Source organism: Arachis ipaensis, chromosome B07 (genome assembly GCF_000816755.2).
Source record: "Arachis ipaensis cultivar K30076 chromosome B07, Araip1.1, whole genome shotgun sequence".
Lineage (NCBI taxonomy): Eukaryota > Viridiplantae > Streptophyta > Magnoliopsida > Fabales > Fabaceae > Arachis > Arachis ipaensis.
The window spans coordinates 24,157,117-24,175,366 of record NC_029791.2 but is presented as its reverse complement, the minus strand read 5'-3'; the positions used below and the strand labels follow the sequence as shown (position 1 = coordinate 24,175,366).

The 18,250-nt window shown below is 37.3% G+C and overlaps 2 protein-coding genes across 3 annotated transcripts in view; one reads left to right on the top strand and one right to left on the bottom strand.

The window, feature by feature from the left end:
- The window catches only part of LOC107608749 (ubiquitin-activating enzyme E1 2), an 8,487-nt gene extending 6,668 nt beyond the window's left edge, over positions 1 to 1,819 (bottom strand). The window contains exons 1-2 of one of the 2 annotated variants that reach the window (XM_021107503.1): positions 1,649 to 1,819; positions 902 to 1,347 (exon numbers count right to left, since the gene is read on the bottom strand). In XM_021107503.1, the coding sequence (XP_020963162.1) occupies positions 902 to 1,331 (430 nt within the window). In that variant the 5' untranslated portion in view covers positions 1,332 to 1,347; positions 1,649 to 1,819. The remainder of the gene's footprint in view (positions 1 to 901; positions 1,348 to 1,648) is intronic. The other variant, XM_016310473.2, reaches the window with a different exon arrangement.
- LOC107607016 lies at positions 8,291 to 8,937 on the top strand. Its single transcript, XM_016309008.1, has 2 exons — positions 8,291 to 8,396; positions 8,510 to 8,937. Exons 1-2 carry the CDS (start codon positions 8,291 to 8,293, stop codon positions 8,935 to 8,937), a joined length of 534 nt encoding a protein of 177 aa, XP_016164494.1.

Sequence of the window (18,250 nt, the reverse complement as noted above, 5' to 3'; positions counted from 1 at the left end):
AATATATTTAGATATTTATTAATATATGAAGTTATATTAGATTTTATAATTTTGATAAGCACAAGCTAACTTTGAAAAGCATCTCCTTCGGTGTTTTCAAAAGCACCCTGAACGTTTAAAAGCAACAAGTAAAAGGCTAAAAGCACATGATCTTTTTTTGTACCAAACACAAAACGAAGAACTTGTGCTATTTTCTAAAAACTTTACCAAGCCAAGCCTACATGCCCATGACTCACAATCTCACTGCATATATTAATTTCTTGCCAATAATGGATACCAGAGACCAGATCACCAAATTTAGCAAATGCATCAATCTTTCCTTTTAATTAGAGAGCACTAAAAGCAACAAAAACCATTGCTAGTATAGTACATGCTGCCCCCTAGGTCATTGTATATTCGTATAAAATCATTTTAGTATTTGTGTGAGTTTCCGATTACAAGTTTACAACCAATTCAATAGCAGTCTACTAAAACCCTGAAGAATTTAACAACAAACTCCATTCATCATATATATAAACATCTTGAACAGCAAACATCTGATAATCCAATAGCAAGTTTAGAAGGATGTTAGAATTGCTCTCACATAAGTTTAATAGTTCAAGAATGATATACTCTTATCATATTTGGTTTTGAGTTTCATTTGTCATTTGACATTGATTCTGCTGTCGAACCATGGTGTTGGGTGCTATACCAAAAACTTTAATTTTGACAAATCTTCTCAAATAGAAGGTTCCTAACTTCACTTCAAAATCACATTTCACTAAAATCTATTCAGACAAAATCAAGATCAAGTATTAAGTTTGCAAACACAACAAAATAGGCACTAAACATTCACTCAACAAGCAACAATATCAGAGCAAATCAAATTGATAGATCGCTCAAATCTGAAAGTAACAATTACCGATCTCAACGCCAAGACCCTGCATCCCTGAAACAAGGACATTGGAACCAACGAGCTTCCTCATGGTCTCGCGTCCGTACACCGCAAGCTGACGGCTGTGGAGATCCTCATCGATCTCCGGCGGGTTGGAATCTCCCAAAGCCATTTCTGACGGTCCTCCTCCGACGCTTATGCTGTTGTTGCTGCTGCCGCTGTTCTTGTCGTCTCTGCTCCGGTCAGTGTTGTTCACCGCCGAATCCTCGGCAGCACCAGAGGGCGAGCAGGCAGTTAGGCTCCCGATCCGGCACTTCTTGTGAAATGAGGCCGCAGCAGCACCACCACCTACAACGCCGCCGCCGCTGTTGCTTCCGCTGTTGTTGCTGCTGTTGTTATTGTTTTCAGTCCCTTCTTCTACAACCTCTCCTTCGCTAGGTCTCTTTCTTGGAAGCATATAGTGCAGTAATCTGCTACACGCGCGTCCACACCGAAATCGCACCATAAAGGCAACAGCACCAGCAACGAAAACAACAACGACGATGGAGATTTTCACAAAGAGGGAAAAATCAAACGAGTTAGAAATAAAATGATCGGCGAGAAGATCTCGCGAGATGAAGTACGATATTATCAGAGGCAACAACGCTAAGAGCCAAAACCCTAATAACTGTCGCATCTTGATTCGAATGCAAAGCGATGAAGCAAGCAAATAAAAAATGAAAATGGAAGATTTCGAGTGTGGAAATGGAATGAAAGGAAGATGAAGGAACGTACCAGTTGGAACTTGGGAGAAGCAGAAGAAGAGAAGAATGGAATCTGTGATGTTAAGGTGAGAATCGGAGGTAGGAATTTTTGTAGAGTGCGATTGCGTTTTTGTTAGGTTCTGTATTTTTGAGGGTTTTGCTTTTAGGAATGATGAGAACGGGTGCGTGTATAAGGGGCAGTGGGGGTTTGTATAAGAAGAGGTGAAGTAGTTAGGGGCATTTTGGACTTTTGGTTCCAATAGAAAATAATATAAGAAATATGTTTCGCTAGGGTTCTGATAGACAGGTGGTGGTTTTGCCTCCATATGCGAAAATTTCTTACCTGAAACTATTAAACATCATGAAAACTCACAAATTTTTACTATCTATTCTATTATATAAAAATCGGATGTCTGCACTTAATGATGAAACTGACGTGGCATACTTTAGAGAGTGTTTTCTGATTTAATTATTTTAACTCATTCAATACAATTTATTGCACTGACTTAATTATATCAACTAATTAATTTGATTAAATTTTTAAATATTAATATAATTAATATAATTTATAATAATTTATATTACTTAATTAATTATATTACTTAATTATATTACATTAATTATAATTCGTTATATTAGTGAATTAGTCTTTTCATTTATAAAGTCTAAAATAAAATAAATAAATTATTATTTATTCTAATTAAATTTATTTATATACTATATATGAATTATCGTTAAGTTATAAAACATAGAACTTGTAGATTGTGATAAAAACGCAAATCAGAAAAAAAAACGCATACAATTATAGAAGAATTAAATCTATCCTCTTTATTTATTTTTAACCATCGTTTTAGATTTTAATTTTTTTAAAAAACCAATGATAGTGAAATTTTATTGATGCTAGATAAAATTATAGAAGAATCAAATCATAATTTACATTTATTGATGTTAGGTAAAATTATAAATTGTTGCTCTTTCAATCAAATCATACCACATACAAAAATAAATTAAATTAAATAAATCGAATTTGCATCTCTATATAAATCGAATTGAATAAATTCGATTTAGGCAAATACGTAGTAAATTAAATTCATAAGGTTCGAATTATATGCAACTTCTGAATAATTATAATGTTATGGGTATTTTATATAAAAATTAATACAAAAATAATTTAAATTCTGTACAATATTTTTTTTGTATTTATGAGCTATTAAAAATGAACGAAAAAATATTGTATGAAATTTAAATTTTTTTTGTATGGGTTGTTGTATAAAATACTAATATTATTATAATTATTTATTTTGAAACAGACTACAACTAAGATTTTATTAACATTTTTAAATAAAATATTTTTATAAAATTTTGAAATTTTTTATTATGAGCACTTTTTGTAATTATTATAAATAATTTTATAAAATTTAAAAATGACTTAACAGATGTTATGAGTAAATCGTCTGACAAGAAAACTCATTACAAAACCGGTCGTATATGTGATTAATCGGTGAACCGTTAGAACTGGTTGATTTTTTTAAAGGGTTTTCGGTTTGTTAATAACTCCTCCAAACGGTGCCGTTTTGACTTAAAAAAAAAAACTGAATCCCCAGCGACTTAAGCCCGTAACCCATTCCCATTCCCACACTTCTCTCCTCTCCTCTCTGAAATTGACGTGAAAATGAAAGGCCAAATCTATAACAGTTGAGATTCCTCATGAAAATAAAAGGCCAAATCTACATGGAGCTATTCAAAATTACATGGTATATGGTCCATGTGGTCCGTACAACAAGAATTCACCTTGCATAAAGAATGGATCATGTTCAAAGTTCTATCCTAAAGAGTTTAGACAGTGAACACTCATTGATGAGACCGAATTTTCCAAATATAGGCGTACTGATAACAGTCGAACAGTAAAGAAAAGAAATGTGTACTAGACAATAAGTTCATTGTTCCGTATAATCCAGAATTGTTGCTCAAGTTCGAGTGCCACATAAATGTGGAATACACATGCCAAACAAGTTCTATTAAGTATCTGTTTAAGTATGTACACAAGGGTAATGACCACGTAACAACTACTCTATACAATGCTGGTGATCCGTCAGAAGCCACACAAGTTGTTGAGGGAAATTAGGAATTACTACGATTGTAGGTACATTTTGGCATGTGAGGCAGTCTGGCGTCTATTTAGATACGAAATCCAAGAGAAAGAACCATTTGTGATTAGACTTCCATTCCATTTGGTGGATGAGCAACATGTGGTTTATGGTGAAACTTCTAATGTGAATGATATCGTCGAAAGAGCAATATCTTATAAGTCCATGTTTTTGGGATGGATGGCGGCGAACATGTCATATCCCTATTCTCAAAGTCTGACTTATGCTGAGTTTCCAACCAAGTTTGTTTAGAAGGACGATTCTTCAAAGTGGTTTCCTCGAAAGAAAGGCTTCGCAATTGGAAGACTCATGTACCTACAGATAATGACGAGTTTATATTCAATTTTGATCTTACTTATTTAATAATTTAAATTTAAAATCTTAACAGCCTATACCCCACGTCCATTTTATTTGATTTATCTACACTAGAAAATAAATGTTCAAATAACTTTCAACAATTATAATCTGTAGATTATACAATTTTTTTATTTTTCTATATTTTTTAGGAAAATTATTCTTATGCGAATGTGTAGCTACATAATAATTAAAATAGCGTAGCTTAATCCATTTAACAACTTAAAAGTGGGATTTTAACCAAATTTTTTGCAGCAAATATTGAAGAATATTACCAACAACTTCTCTTGAATACTCAAAGAGGATGTATGAGTTTTCGAGATATAAGAACAGTAGGAGGAACAATTTATGCTATGTATAGAGATACATGCTTCGCCCTTGAACTCTTGCAAGATGACAAAGAATTCATTGATGTAATTAAGAAAGCAAGCTCATGGGCCTCAGGATCATATGTTAGGAGGTTATTTGTCATTCTATTAATATCCAACAATATCTCAAGACCAGAACATGTCTGGGATAGATATTGGTATGAACTCTCAGATGATATTTTGTATCGACAGAGAGCTGTGATGAACATGAGGGGTGAGTTTTTATTAATTACAATGATAAAAGTTCTTCCTTGTTGATCATTTTTAGTTTGATTGAATTTTTACAGTATCGTATAATATGCAAAATTAATAATGTCAGATGATGAGATTAAGCAGTTGTGCTTAATGGATATAGACAAGATCTTACATTCCTATGGTAAAACCTTGAAAGACTATCCTCCAATGCCTTTAGCAACTGAAGTTGATAGTTCTTTGTTAACCGAAAGGGTTATTAGGGAAGAGATAAACTTTAACAGGGATGATTTAAAGAAAAATGCCTCAGACATGTTAGCCATCGCAACAATTGAGCGGAGATATGCATTCGATAAAATTGTTACAGCTGTGTATTGTGATGAAGGGGAGTTTTTTCTTTGTGTATGGTCATGGGGGTACTGAAAAAATATTTCTCTGGAACCTTATGTCTGCTGAGATTCGCTCAAGGGGTGATATAGTGTTAAACGTTGCTTCGAGTGGTATTGCATCTTTACTTCTTCCCAATAGAAGAACGGCACACTCAAGGTTCAAAATACCGCTGAACATAACTGAGGACTCTGTATGTAACATCAAACCTGGTTCTCCTCAAGCAATGTTGCTATTGAAAGCCAAACTTATAATTTGGGATGAGACTCCAATGGTTAGTAGGTACTGCTATGAAGTGCCTGATAAATGCTTGGGTGATATCATGAGGTGTTCTCCAACATATAGCAAAGATTTGCCCTTTGGAGGAAAAGTAGTTGTACTAGGTGGAGACTTTAGACCCCTTACATCCATTGATTTTAGGATGCTGTATTTGTTACTGCTGGGACAATTAAAGAAGTTGAGACCGAGTTTGGTTGGTGGAACAAAGGATGTAAGAAGTGTCGTCGTGGCTTAAGGAAACTTGAGAAAAGATATTTCTGTCCCAATTGCGTTGAAGACTACGGGTTCTATGTACCAAGTTATGACTCACGATACTTTTTTAACATTGACACACTACATACTCTGTCTAAGAAAATAATGGTATAAACTAATTATTTGTATTATTTCTTGATAAATTTTGTTGTTGAATTCTATCATTCATGATTCAGTTAGCCTAATAGGTTAAAGATAATTGATTTTAAATAAGCCTAACCATCTCTTTCAAAGCATAACATATAGCAAGAGTTAAACATAATTAACCAAATAAAATGGTTTCATTGACTTAAAAGTGTAACATATAGCAAGAGTTAAACATAATTAACCAAATAAAATGGTTTCATTGACTTAAAAGTGTCGAAGAACAATAATAATACAAATTTTGACATACATAAAAATGTGCATCAGATTACTACAAGTCAAAGAACAGTGTGTCGAAAAACTGGTACCTCATCTAATATTCTCAGTTTACAATCCAGTGAAGATAAATGTGACATTTTTCTCACTGTAATTGACTCATATTTATCTAAATTTAATTTATATTAGTTTAATGACGAAAATTTTCTATATATTTCTCATTACTCATTCATAGGGAAGCAACTATCTATCCAAATAAAGGTATATTGATAACGGTCAAACAGTGAAGAAAAGGGAATGTGTACTAGACAATAAGTTCATTGTTCCGTATAATCCAAAATTGTTGCTCAAGTTTGGGTGCCACATAAATGTGGAATACACATGTCAAACAAGTTCTATTAAGTATCTGTTTAAGTATGTACACAAGGGTAATGACTGCGTAATAGCTACTCTATACAATACTGGTGATCTGTCAGAAGCCACACAAGTTGTTGACAAAATTAGGAATTACTACAATTGTAAGTACATTTCGGCATGTGAGGCAGTCTGGCGTCTATTTGGATACGAAATCCAAGAGAAAGAACCATTTGTGATTAGACTTCCATTCCATTTGGTGGATGAGCAACATGTGGTTTATGGTGAAACTTCTAATGTGAATGATATCGTCGAAAGAGAAATATCTCATAAGTCCATGTTTTTGGGATGGATGGCGGCGAACATGTCATATCCCTATGCTCGAAGTCTGACTTATCTTGAGTTTCCAACCAAGTTTGTTTGGAAGGACGATTCTTCAAAGTGGTTTCCTCGAAAGAAAAGCTTCGCAATTGGAAGGTTGACTCATGTACCTGCAGGTAATGACAAGTTTATATTCAATTTTGATCTTACTTATTTAATGATTTAAATTTAAAATCTTAATAGCCTGTACCCCACGTCCATTTTATTCGATTTATCTACACTAAAAAATAAATGTTTAAATAACTTTCAACAGTTATAATCTGTAGATTATACAATTTTTTATTTTTTCTATATTTTTTAGGAAAATTATTCTTATGCGGATGTGTAGCTACATAATAATTAAAATAGCATAGCTTAATCCATTTAACAACTTAAAAGTGGGATTTTAACCAAGTTTTTTCAGCAAATACTGAAGAATATTACCAACGACTTCTCTTGAATACTCAAAGAGGATGTATGAGTTTTCGAGATATAAGAACAGTAGGAGGAACAATTTATGCTATGTATAGAGATGCATGCTTCGTCCTTGAACTCTTGTAAGATGACAAAGAATTTATTGATGCAATTAAGGAAGCAATCTCATAGGCCTCAGGATCATATGTTAGGAGGTTATTTGTCATTCTATTAACATCCAACAATATCTCAAGACCAGAACATGTCTGGGATAGATGTTGGCATGAACTCTCAGATGATATTTTGTATCGACAGAGAGCCGTGATGAACATGAGGGGTGAATTTTTATTAATTACAATGATAAAAGTTTTTCCTTATTGATCATTTTTAGTTTAATTGAATTTTTATAGTATTGTATGATATGCAGAGTTAACAATGTCAGATGATGAGATTAAGCAGTTGTGCTTAATGGATATAGACAATATCTTACATTCCTATGGTAAAACCTTGAAAGACTATCTTCCTATGCCTTTAGCAACTGAAGTTGATAGTTATTTGTTAACCGAAAGTGTTATTAGGGAAGAGCTAAACTTTAACATGGATGATTTAAAGAAAAATGCCTCAGACATGTTAGCCATCGCAACACCTGAGCAGAGATATGCATTCGATAAAATCGTTACAGTTGTGTATTATGATGAAGGGGGGTTTTTCTTTGTGTATGGTCATGGGGATACTGGAAAAATATTTCTCTGGAACCCTATGTCTGCTGAGATTCGCTCAAGGGGGTGATATAGTGTTAAATGTTGTTTCGAGTGGTATTGCATCTTTACTTCTTCCCAATGGAAGAACGACACACTCAAGGTTCAAAATACTGCTGAATATAACTGAGGATTCTGTATGTAACATCAAACCTGGTTCCCCTCAAGCAATGTTGCCGTTGAAAGCCAAACTTATAATTTGGGATGAGGCTCCAATGGTTAGTAGGTACTGCTATGAAGCGCTGATAAATGCTTGGGTGATATCATGAGGTGTTCTCCAACATATAGCAAAGATTTTCCCTTTGGAGGAAAAGTGGTTGTACTAGGTGGAGACTTTAGACAAATTCTTCCTGTCATTCCACGAGGATCGAGACAAGACATCGTTCATTCAACTGTGAATTCGTGTTACCTTTGAAAGTTTTGTCAGGTGCTCAAACTAACAAAAAACATGAGACTCTCTATAGGGACGACTGCTTCAGATCAAGATGAGACAGAGCAATTTGGTGAGTGGTTATTGAAAGTTGGTGATGGTCTAATAGGTGACAATATGGATGGTGAATCTGAGATATGTCTTCCAGGAGATATTGTTATTCCTTCTTCGGACCAGGCATTTGATGAGTTGGTTCATTTTTCTTATCCAAATATTTTGGAAAACATGTCCTCAAAGGATTTTTTTTCAAAGCAAGAACTATACTGGCTCCCACACTAGACATCGTTGAAGAGGTCAACAACCATCTGATGGCTATCATTCCTAGAGGGGGAAAATTATATCTTAGTTCGGATTCCATTTGTATGGATGAAGGGAATATGGAGAGTCAACTAGATATCTATAGTCCTGAATTACTGAATAGCATAAATTGCTCTGGTTTGCCTCCACATAAATTAATACTCAAGGTTGGTGTTCCGGTGATGTTACTGAGGAATATTGACAAATCCAGTGGTCTTTGTAATGGTACAAGGCTACAAGTTAGGAAGCTTGGAAATCATGTCATAGAATATGAAGTCTTAATGGGTAACAATGTTGGTCATATTGCTTTGATTCCAAGAATGAATATGGTACCAACAAATGAAACCGTCGCAGTTAGATTCCAATGAAGACAGTTTCCCATAATAGTATCGTTTGCCATGACAATTAATAAGTCTCATAGACAAACTTTATCTCATGTTGGATTGTATTTGTCCAAACCAGTTTTTACACATGGCCAACTATATATGGCACTTTCAAGAGTTAAGAGTAAGAGAGGTTTAAAAGTTTTACTTATAAATCACGTAGGAATATCTGCAAATTCAATCATCAATGTTGTTTATAAAGAAGTCTTTGAAAAAATAGTATTCTAATGTAAATATTTTAATTTTATTTTAAATTCTGTATCAGTGTATAATTATTTGACCTTAAAAAATATAAAATAATTATTACTCACTTTTTTTAAGTTAAACTTTATTTTAATAATAATTTTATAAATTTCTTAAAATAATAATTATTTTGTACTTTTATTTTAAATATCGAAGCATATAATTTTTTTTTTACTTTTATAAATTTTTCCGTGCTGAGCACGGGGTCATACACTAGTTAAACTTCGATAAAAATAAAAATATTAGTTAACGAAATTTTTTTAACCAAGTCAAATTTATATACATACATTTATGAATTATTCTTCACATCCAAATAATTTTAGCATCTAGATTTAGAATTCTATTACACATCCAAATTACACTTTTGTCTTCTTCCTCCTCCTCCTCCTCCTCCTGTTGTTTTTTCTTCTTTTTCTTCGTCTTTTTTTCATTATCGTCATCGTCATCACCACTATACCACCATATCCATCTCCTCCTCCTCCTTCTGTTTCTTTTTTATTTGAATTTCTTCTTCCTCCTCCTTCCTTTTCTTCTTCCTCCTCCATCATCATTATCGTCATCACCAACAACACCAACATTTTGGTAATATCTTTATTGATTCTGATTCTCTGTGGTGATTGAATGAACCGAAAATATTATCAAAATAAAACCATTGTATAATACTAAATGAACCGAAAATGGTCCATTATATAAATTCGATTTCAGAAATATCTGCGTCCTGAATGAACCGAAAATATTATCAAAACGAAACCATTGTATAATACCAAATGAACCAAAAATTGTCCATTATAACTGAAACACTTATATCTTGAATGAACAAAAAATTAGCTCAAAACAAAACCATTGTATAATACCAAATGAACCGAAAAGTGTCCATTATATAAATTCGAATTCGATGATAACAATAACAATGATACGTATTAGAAGAAGATAATGACGACGACGACAATGGTGGTGGTGGTGGTAGTGGTGGTGGTAGAAGAAGAGGAATAGATAGTGTTGGTGACAATGGTAATGAAATTAAAAAATAATAAAAAAATGGAGGAGAAGAAGAAAAAGACGTAGTATCCAGAGTGAAGAAGAAGAAGCACAAGGGGGGAAGAAAATGGAAAAAAGGAACGCGTAACTCAAAGCAATTGGATATAAAATTACTTGGATGTGGAGAATTACTCTTAAATTTATCCGAATAATTTAGAGTCACACGCTTCTTTGTTCCATTTTTCTTCTCTTCCCGCACCCTGCTGCTTCTTCTTCTTTTTCTTCTTCTTATTTCAAATTTACGCATATCTCTTCCTCTTCCTCCCCCTCCTCCTCCTCCCTTTTTATTATTTTTTTACTTTCGTTACTGCCGTTACCACCACCACCACCACTACCACCTCCTCCTCCTCCTCCTCTTTCTTATTCTTTTCTCATTTTTTGTTCATGATTCAATTTTCGTTTGTGTGCTTGTTTTCAAATTGAGTTTGTATGTCACAATCATTCAATAATTTCGATTTATCTTAGATTTAAATAAGGTGCACTTGGTATGTGCTTGTTTTGAAACGAGTTTACATTCTGAATGTAATTTTTGGTTTATTTCTAAATATAATTTTGGTTCATTTTTGAGTGAATTATTTTGTTATAATTCTTCTTATTTCACTATTTTGAAAGGAATAAAACCAAAAAAATAGAAGAAAAATCAAACAAAAAAGAAGAAATAAGAAGAAAAAATTCTTTAAAACTTCTCATCATGTTCTTCTTTTTTGTACATCTAATCAAATAAAGAAGAAAAAACATATAATGTTGCAAAATCACTTGATGGATTTTGATGTGTTTTTGTTCATGATTCAATTTTGTTTGTGTGTTTATTTTCGAATTAAGTTTATGTGTCGCAATCATTAAGTAATTTCGATTCATTCTGGATTTAAATAAGGTGCATTTAGTCTGTGCTTGTTTTGAAACTAGTTTACATTATGAATTTAATTTTAGGTTTATTCTAAATATAATTTTGGTTCATTCTAAATATAATTTTGATTCATTATGAATATAATTTCAGTTCATTTCTGTTCTACACAATTCAAAAAAACTCTTCTCCCTCACTTTCTACTACTTCTTCACCAGGGAAAGAAGGAGGAAAAGAAAGAAAAAAAATACAGCAGCAACAACAACAAAAGAATGAGGAAGGAACGTGAAAAAGAAGGAGGAGGAGGAGGAGGAAGAAGGGGAAAAAGAAGAAGAAGATGGGCGTGTAATCATGCTCTTTTTATGAGAGTGATTTTTGTTGATATTGGACCTACTTGGATGAACTTAGATGAAAAAATACTTAGATATATAGCAACTTTGATAAATCAAGAAATGAACTTAAAAATTTTGCTTCACAATATTAGACATAAACTACATTTATTAAAAATATGTGAGTGAAAATAGAGTTCATCAATGATTGAAAAGTGGCCGGAGCATTTGTTAAATCAAATGGCATGACGAGCCATTCTTAGAGACTTTGGTGAGTGCAAACCGGGTCTTGTGACAATCTGGAGGAGCCACCCGCATTTGGTAATACCCAGCCTGTAAAGAAATAAAAGACCCGCATTTGGTAATATCCAGCCTGTAAAGAAATAAAAGAGTCGCCATTAGGGTTGGCAATTCATACCCTACCTACGGGTACTTAACCCGCTGCGGGTAGGATAGGGTACGATCCGGGTATGTGTGCGGGTACGGTACGGTACGGGTTTAGGGTGTACCCTACCCGCACCTTATATATAATACATAAGTTATAAAAATTAGGTATATAGTGAAGGAAGTGAGAATTGAACCTACAACCTGCCTTATGTAATGACTTACAATAAGTGAACAACCACTAAAACTAGTTAGTTAATTTAGTAATTTAGAGCATTAATTTTTTATTTTTTATGTTATTAATATATATAAAATTCGAAATGATTGAATTTTATATTTACTTTGAAAAAATTTGATATTCCTGCGGGTAGGGTAGGGTAGGGTAGGGTTTAGAATTTTAGAGTGCGGGTAGGGTTAGGGTTGAGAGATTCTCAACCCGCGGGTAGGGTAGGATAGAGTTTTAATAAAATTTTCAACCCGCGGGTAGGGTTAGGGTATGGTCCAAACTCTACCCTACCCTACCCATTACCAGCCCTAGTCGCCATGTGGCTAATATTTACGGTGGTTAACTTCCTCATGTAAACTTTAGGATTCAACAACTGAAACGTAAGGTTTATAATGAACATCAGTAGTGTTGGATTAATTTTTTTTTTTGAACACAAGAGTTCAACACAATACAGTGGAGCAACAAACTAACAGACACATCAGTACCAAAAAGCCTAGTAAAAAGTGACACAACAGCACAAAAAGGAGTCCCCTATCATCTACGGCATAGCCATCAACAACCAAAGGGATCTACACCTTTTCATTCGTTGGCGCTCATCACCGTCATGTTGAAGATCTCTTCCACACCTCTGCTTACATTCCGGAATACTCTTCTATTTCTTTCCAACCAGATGTTCCAGACGATTTCACAGAAGCATCTCAGTCGTTGCTCTCGATCCTCCTTCCTCCTTGGTTCCTTTGTCCAGCTTAAGAAATATTCTCGCATCGAACCTGGAAAAGCCCACTGTCGGCATAACGTCGATATCCAAGCACTCCAAACCTGCCAGGCAAATCCACAACTTAGAAACAAATGGTGGGCTTGCTCCACCTCAGTATGACAGAAAACACAAATACTATCTTCTTGTCTGATAATTCCAAACCTGCTAAGCCTATCTTTTGTACTCACTCTTCCTATTAGGACAAACCAAGTAAACAGTTCCACTCTAGGTAGTACTAAACCTTTCCAGATAGTCTTCGTGAAGCTGTAACTGGTAACCTCCTCTGGGATCAATTCTTCTTGCCAAACCTGCACAAATGAGTTAGTTGAAAAAACTCCTTTTCTGTCTAGTTTCCATACAACACTATCCTCTCTGTTTTGTATTAGATTCACAGGTCTCAACACTTCGTGTAATTCACTCAGAAGTTCTAACTCCCATTGAAAGAGCTCTCTTCTCCAATGAAATTTCAAATCCACTCTAGCCCATCCCAAAACCCACAATCCCCTATAACAGATCCACATTGGTTTGAAACAGAGAATAGTCTGGGGAATCAATCCTTCAAAGATCCACAGTGTAACCATACATCCTCCCAAAAATGAGTACGCCGTCCATCATCAACCTCCATGGACAAACCTGTGATCATCTTCTCCCTTAAGTGTTGATTTGTTATTTGTAATTGGCATATATCCTTCCAGGGGCCTCTTCTAGTAGGTAGTACTTGAGTTGACAGTAGCTCATTAGGATTTAGGTTGTTACAAGAGCACACGACTTTTTTTCACAATGGGCAGTCTTCCTTGGCAAACCGCCACCACCACTTAAATAACATAGCCGTGTTGCGGATCATAGCATCTCCAACTCCCAATCTCTTGGGAGCATGCACCACTTCCCATTTAACGAGTGCCATCCCATTATTTCCATCCTCCTTCCTCCAAAGGAACCTTCTCTGTAGAGAGATCAATTTTTCAGCAACCGCTTTCAGCATCTTGAACAAACTCAGATAATATACTGGTAGGCTATTTAACACTGACTTGATCAGCACCAACTTCCCAGCTTTACTCAGCACTTTCACTTTCCATAGGCTTAGCTTTTCCTCCACTTTATCTATGATGGGCTTCCAAGTTTTCACCAGCCTCGGATTTGCTCCTAAATGAATTCCCAAGTATTTGACTAGAAGGGAACCTCCCTTGCAGCCTAACAAACGGCACATACTCTGGACCCACTGCTGGTCATAGTTTACTAGAATCAAGCTCGACTTGTCAAAATTAATGCTCAACCCTGACATCAGCTCAAAGCACCTCAAGAGTCGCTTGTAGTTCTTGATAGTCTCCTCCTCCGGTGGGCTAAACAGAATTGTATCATTCGCAAACTGGAGATGCGATAGCTCTATGCTATCTCGCCCAACCAACAATGGTGATATATGGCCATTCCTGACCGCCTCTCCAATAATCCGATATAGCACATCTACAACCAGTACGAACAGGAACGGAGAGAGTGGGTCACTTTGTCTCAAGTCTCTTTCCATTTTTAAGGGTTTGGACGGCGAACCATTTATCAGGACCGACATAGAAGCTGTCGTTACACACTCCATAACCCACGATCTCCATCTCATCCCAAATCCCATCTTCTGCAGTACTAAGTCCACAAAACTCCACTTGACCCTATCATATGCTTTTTGGAAGTCTAACTTTATTATTGCTGCATCATCCTTCCTTCGCTTGAGCCAGTCCACAGTTTCACATGCAATGAGTGTCCCATCGTGTATTTTCCTGCCTTTCACAAATGCGCTCTGAGTCTCCCCTACTAGCTCTAGCATTACTTGTCTCATCCTCCTCACCAGTACTTTGGAAATAACCTTGTACACACACCCAACCATACTAATAGGTCGCAGGTCTTTAATCTCCCTTGCCCCCACAAACTTCGGTGCCAGTGCCACCCAAGTGATATTGGACTCCGCCGGTAATCTTGATGTCTGAAATAACCCGATCACAACTGTCGTGAATTCCGGCCCTATCTCCTCCCAACACTTCTTAATGAAATTCATGTTGTACCCATCACAGCCTGGCACCTTAAAGGAGTCACAATCTCAGACAGTCTCTCTTATCTCCTCAGCTGACGGCAACATTTCCAACTTTACAGCCTCATCCTGGCGTATCCTTCCCACCAGACCATCCCTGAAGCCCACCATAGGAGAGTGTTTCTGCTGATATAATTCCTTATAGAAGTCGATAATAGCAATTTTAATCCTTGCCTGATTCCTGACCTGTCTGCCGTTGATTAGCAAAGTATCTATCCTGTTATTCCTCCTTCTTGCTGAGGCTATGTGATGAAAGTATCTTGTATTTTTGTCCATCTCCTTGGCTTGTCTTAATCGGGACATCTGCTTCCAATGAATCTCTTTTCTCACATACTACTTCTCACAGCAACTTACTAGCGCCTTTCGCCTAGCCTCCATAGTTCCATCATACAATCCATTGCTTACCAAGTCATCAATCTTCTTAATTTCTTCCTCAAAGGTCGTAATCTTCTTATCCATATCACTAAAATTGGCCTTATGCCACCTTCCTAGCAGAATCGACAACGCCTTCAATTTATCTGTGAACTAAATCTCCCCCAAGCCTCTCCACACCTCCTTCACCATTCTAAGGAAGCCTTCATGCGTAAACCAGAAATCTAAACTTCTGAACGGCCTAGGTCCTCCCCGCATTTTGTTGTCTTCTACGATAATAGGGCAATGATCTGACAGCCCCCTTGGTCCACCCCGTACCCGAGTCTCCGGAAACTCCTCCAGCCACTCTAGGCTAAACATAGCTCTATTAATGCCACTACAAGAGCGCCCCCTAAACCATGTGAACATACGATCAGTGAGCGGCAAGTCCACTAACTCCATATCTTGGATCCAAGCCTTAAAATCTTCTGCAGACCGAGGTAAGGCCCCAGCACCTTGTCGTTCCTCCACCTGTACTATTTCATTGAAATCTCCAATATAACAATTAGGCACTTGGCATAACCCCGCTATATAACTCAACTCTTCCCACACTTGCAACTTTGCACCCCTTTCATGTGCACCATAGACTAGAAAAAAAGCACAGTTGAAGTTACTTTTTATCAGGATCCCTTCCACACACAACCATCTATCTCCCTTATGGCAGGTATTCAATTTAAATACTGATTCATCCCATATTAATAAAAGTCTACCTGATGCACCTTCAGAGCCTACATATTCCCATCCCGCTCCATCCTGTCCCCATAGTCTGGCCACATCATATCTCGTCACTGTCTCCTTTTTAGTCTCAATCAAACCCAACAAATTCAATCTATGTTTATTCTTAAGGTTCTTCACCATACTAAACTTTCCATCACCCCTTAGCCCCCTAACATTCCAAGAACTAAAGACCATTTAAAAAGTTTTTGACACACTTGTTTTTTATGCTTTGGTCTGCATCGTCTGAGTTTCTCCTTCTTCCTTGCTATTTTCCTTTTGCAATCTATTTCTTCATTTTGCGCTTGGAGTATGGCCATAATGTCATCATCCTCATTGTATAACATGGTGCCAGACTCCTTTGCCAATTCCCAAGTTCTTCGGTTCTCCAGCATCTGCGCTTCCAAATCCGAACACTGGGTATCACCATCTTCTGCCGCTATCTCTACTAGTTCATTCCCACAAGCATTCCCTTCCCTTTCGTCCTCCTCATGCCCGATCTCCAATTTGTTGTCACTCCGGACAACAATCTAACCTCCGTCTATGTCCGGTTCGATCTGTTCCTCGATTACCGCATACCCCTCAGGTCTCCCATGCCTCCTCTGAGTGCCGCTGCCAGCTTCCTTCGATCCTCTTGCTGTAACAGCCACATGCAAGCCGCCCCTATCACTGGCGTCTCTCGGGTGTTGCTCCTCATCGCCATGTGTCCAACAAATAGCTCCAACCTTCTGACCTGTTACGGGGAATCCTTCCTCCGAGCCTGGGCCTCATTGCGCCGATCCCTCCTGGCCCGTGCTCAGCATAGTGGGCATGAGTAGATCCACCGCGGCGCGCCATGAGATCAAGGCGGGGTGGCTGCTGACTTCCCTCGTGCCCAGCCCCAGCGATCGTGCTGTCGATCGCCTTGAAGAATCGGCCGCTGTTGGTGTTGCACCCATGCCCTTTGCCGTCTTCAACTGGTAGCGCTCCCCTTGCCCGACCCGAACCTCTCCTCTCAGGCCCATCCATTGAACCGCCTCCTTCTTCGATTGGTTTCAGGTCCAGCGCCCGCCCCGGTTCTCCACTCATAGGCCCAAACGTGGATCCGCTCCCATCAAGTGTAGCTGGCCCAATTAGTTTGTTTGGCCCCTTGTCCTACTATTTTTTGTGGCAGGCCCAAATCTCCTTCAAGGTGATAGATTTCTGTTTAGCATTGGTGAGCCCCCTTCCTTTTCCACTTAAAACACATGTGACCGTTCTCTCTGATTCTGCCTCATCTCTTGTACCGGTATCTCTTCCAGCATCAATTATGCCTTGATTATCTCCAATAATTTCTTGATCAGTTACGGATCTCCAGCGATATTGGCAATTATTGTTATCAGTCCATTCATTCAAAATTATGTGTGAAATTCCTAATCTGCCATTGTCTTCTTCCTCGCCTCGCTTTAGCATCAACAGCATCTCCTCCTCTTGGCCGGCCCCGTACAATGAATGATTTTGATGGCGCTGCACCAATTCTACTCCTGTCCCCTTGCCCCTGCTATCTTGAATTGATCTCTCTCTGTTTGTTGTCATTTGATGACCAGGTCTTTTAGCACAGTGTAGTTCACACGCCTCATGTCCTACCTCCTTCAAGAACACGTCATATCCTCCGGTACCCACAGTGATATGAATCCATTCTTAAATTCCATTCATTATGCACGTATCAATCTGTACACAACCTACCGTGAAAGAACTGCATAATTCAGTCTCTCTATCACATCCTACCACTTCTCCCCATTGGCTTCCTATCATATTAAAAGTGTCGACAGACCATGCTTGTAACGGGACTCCAAAGCATTCAAGCCACACTCTGCGAGTTTCACTATGTTCCGACTCCTCCTACCTCCATACCCTGTGAAACAAGTGGAGTAGGCTATTCATGTGCAACGTGTAGGTTTCTTCAGCATGGATCGGGCTATCGAAAGTCAGTAGAGCTTTGTATGCTCCCATTTCCCTGACCTGAACGATATTAGATATGTTCTTCGCGATCGTTTCCTTCAGAGAATCAAGGTGGATAGGCTTTGTCGTACCCCCTACAAGGCTACGCTTCAGCCATGCCAAATTGTCTTTCACCACTGCTACCTCTAACTTCTTCGTTCCGCCATTACCACGCATGTCTTTTTCGACTTCCTTCATCCGTTTCTCTCGTCCAGATGATTCGGCACCATTCATCACTACTTCGCTATATGGCTTCCTAACCAGTAGGTTTTGTATTTCCGTGCCTGTCTCTCCACTACCGGTGTTCGTTACTCCCTAC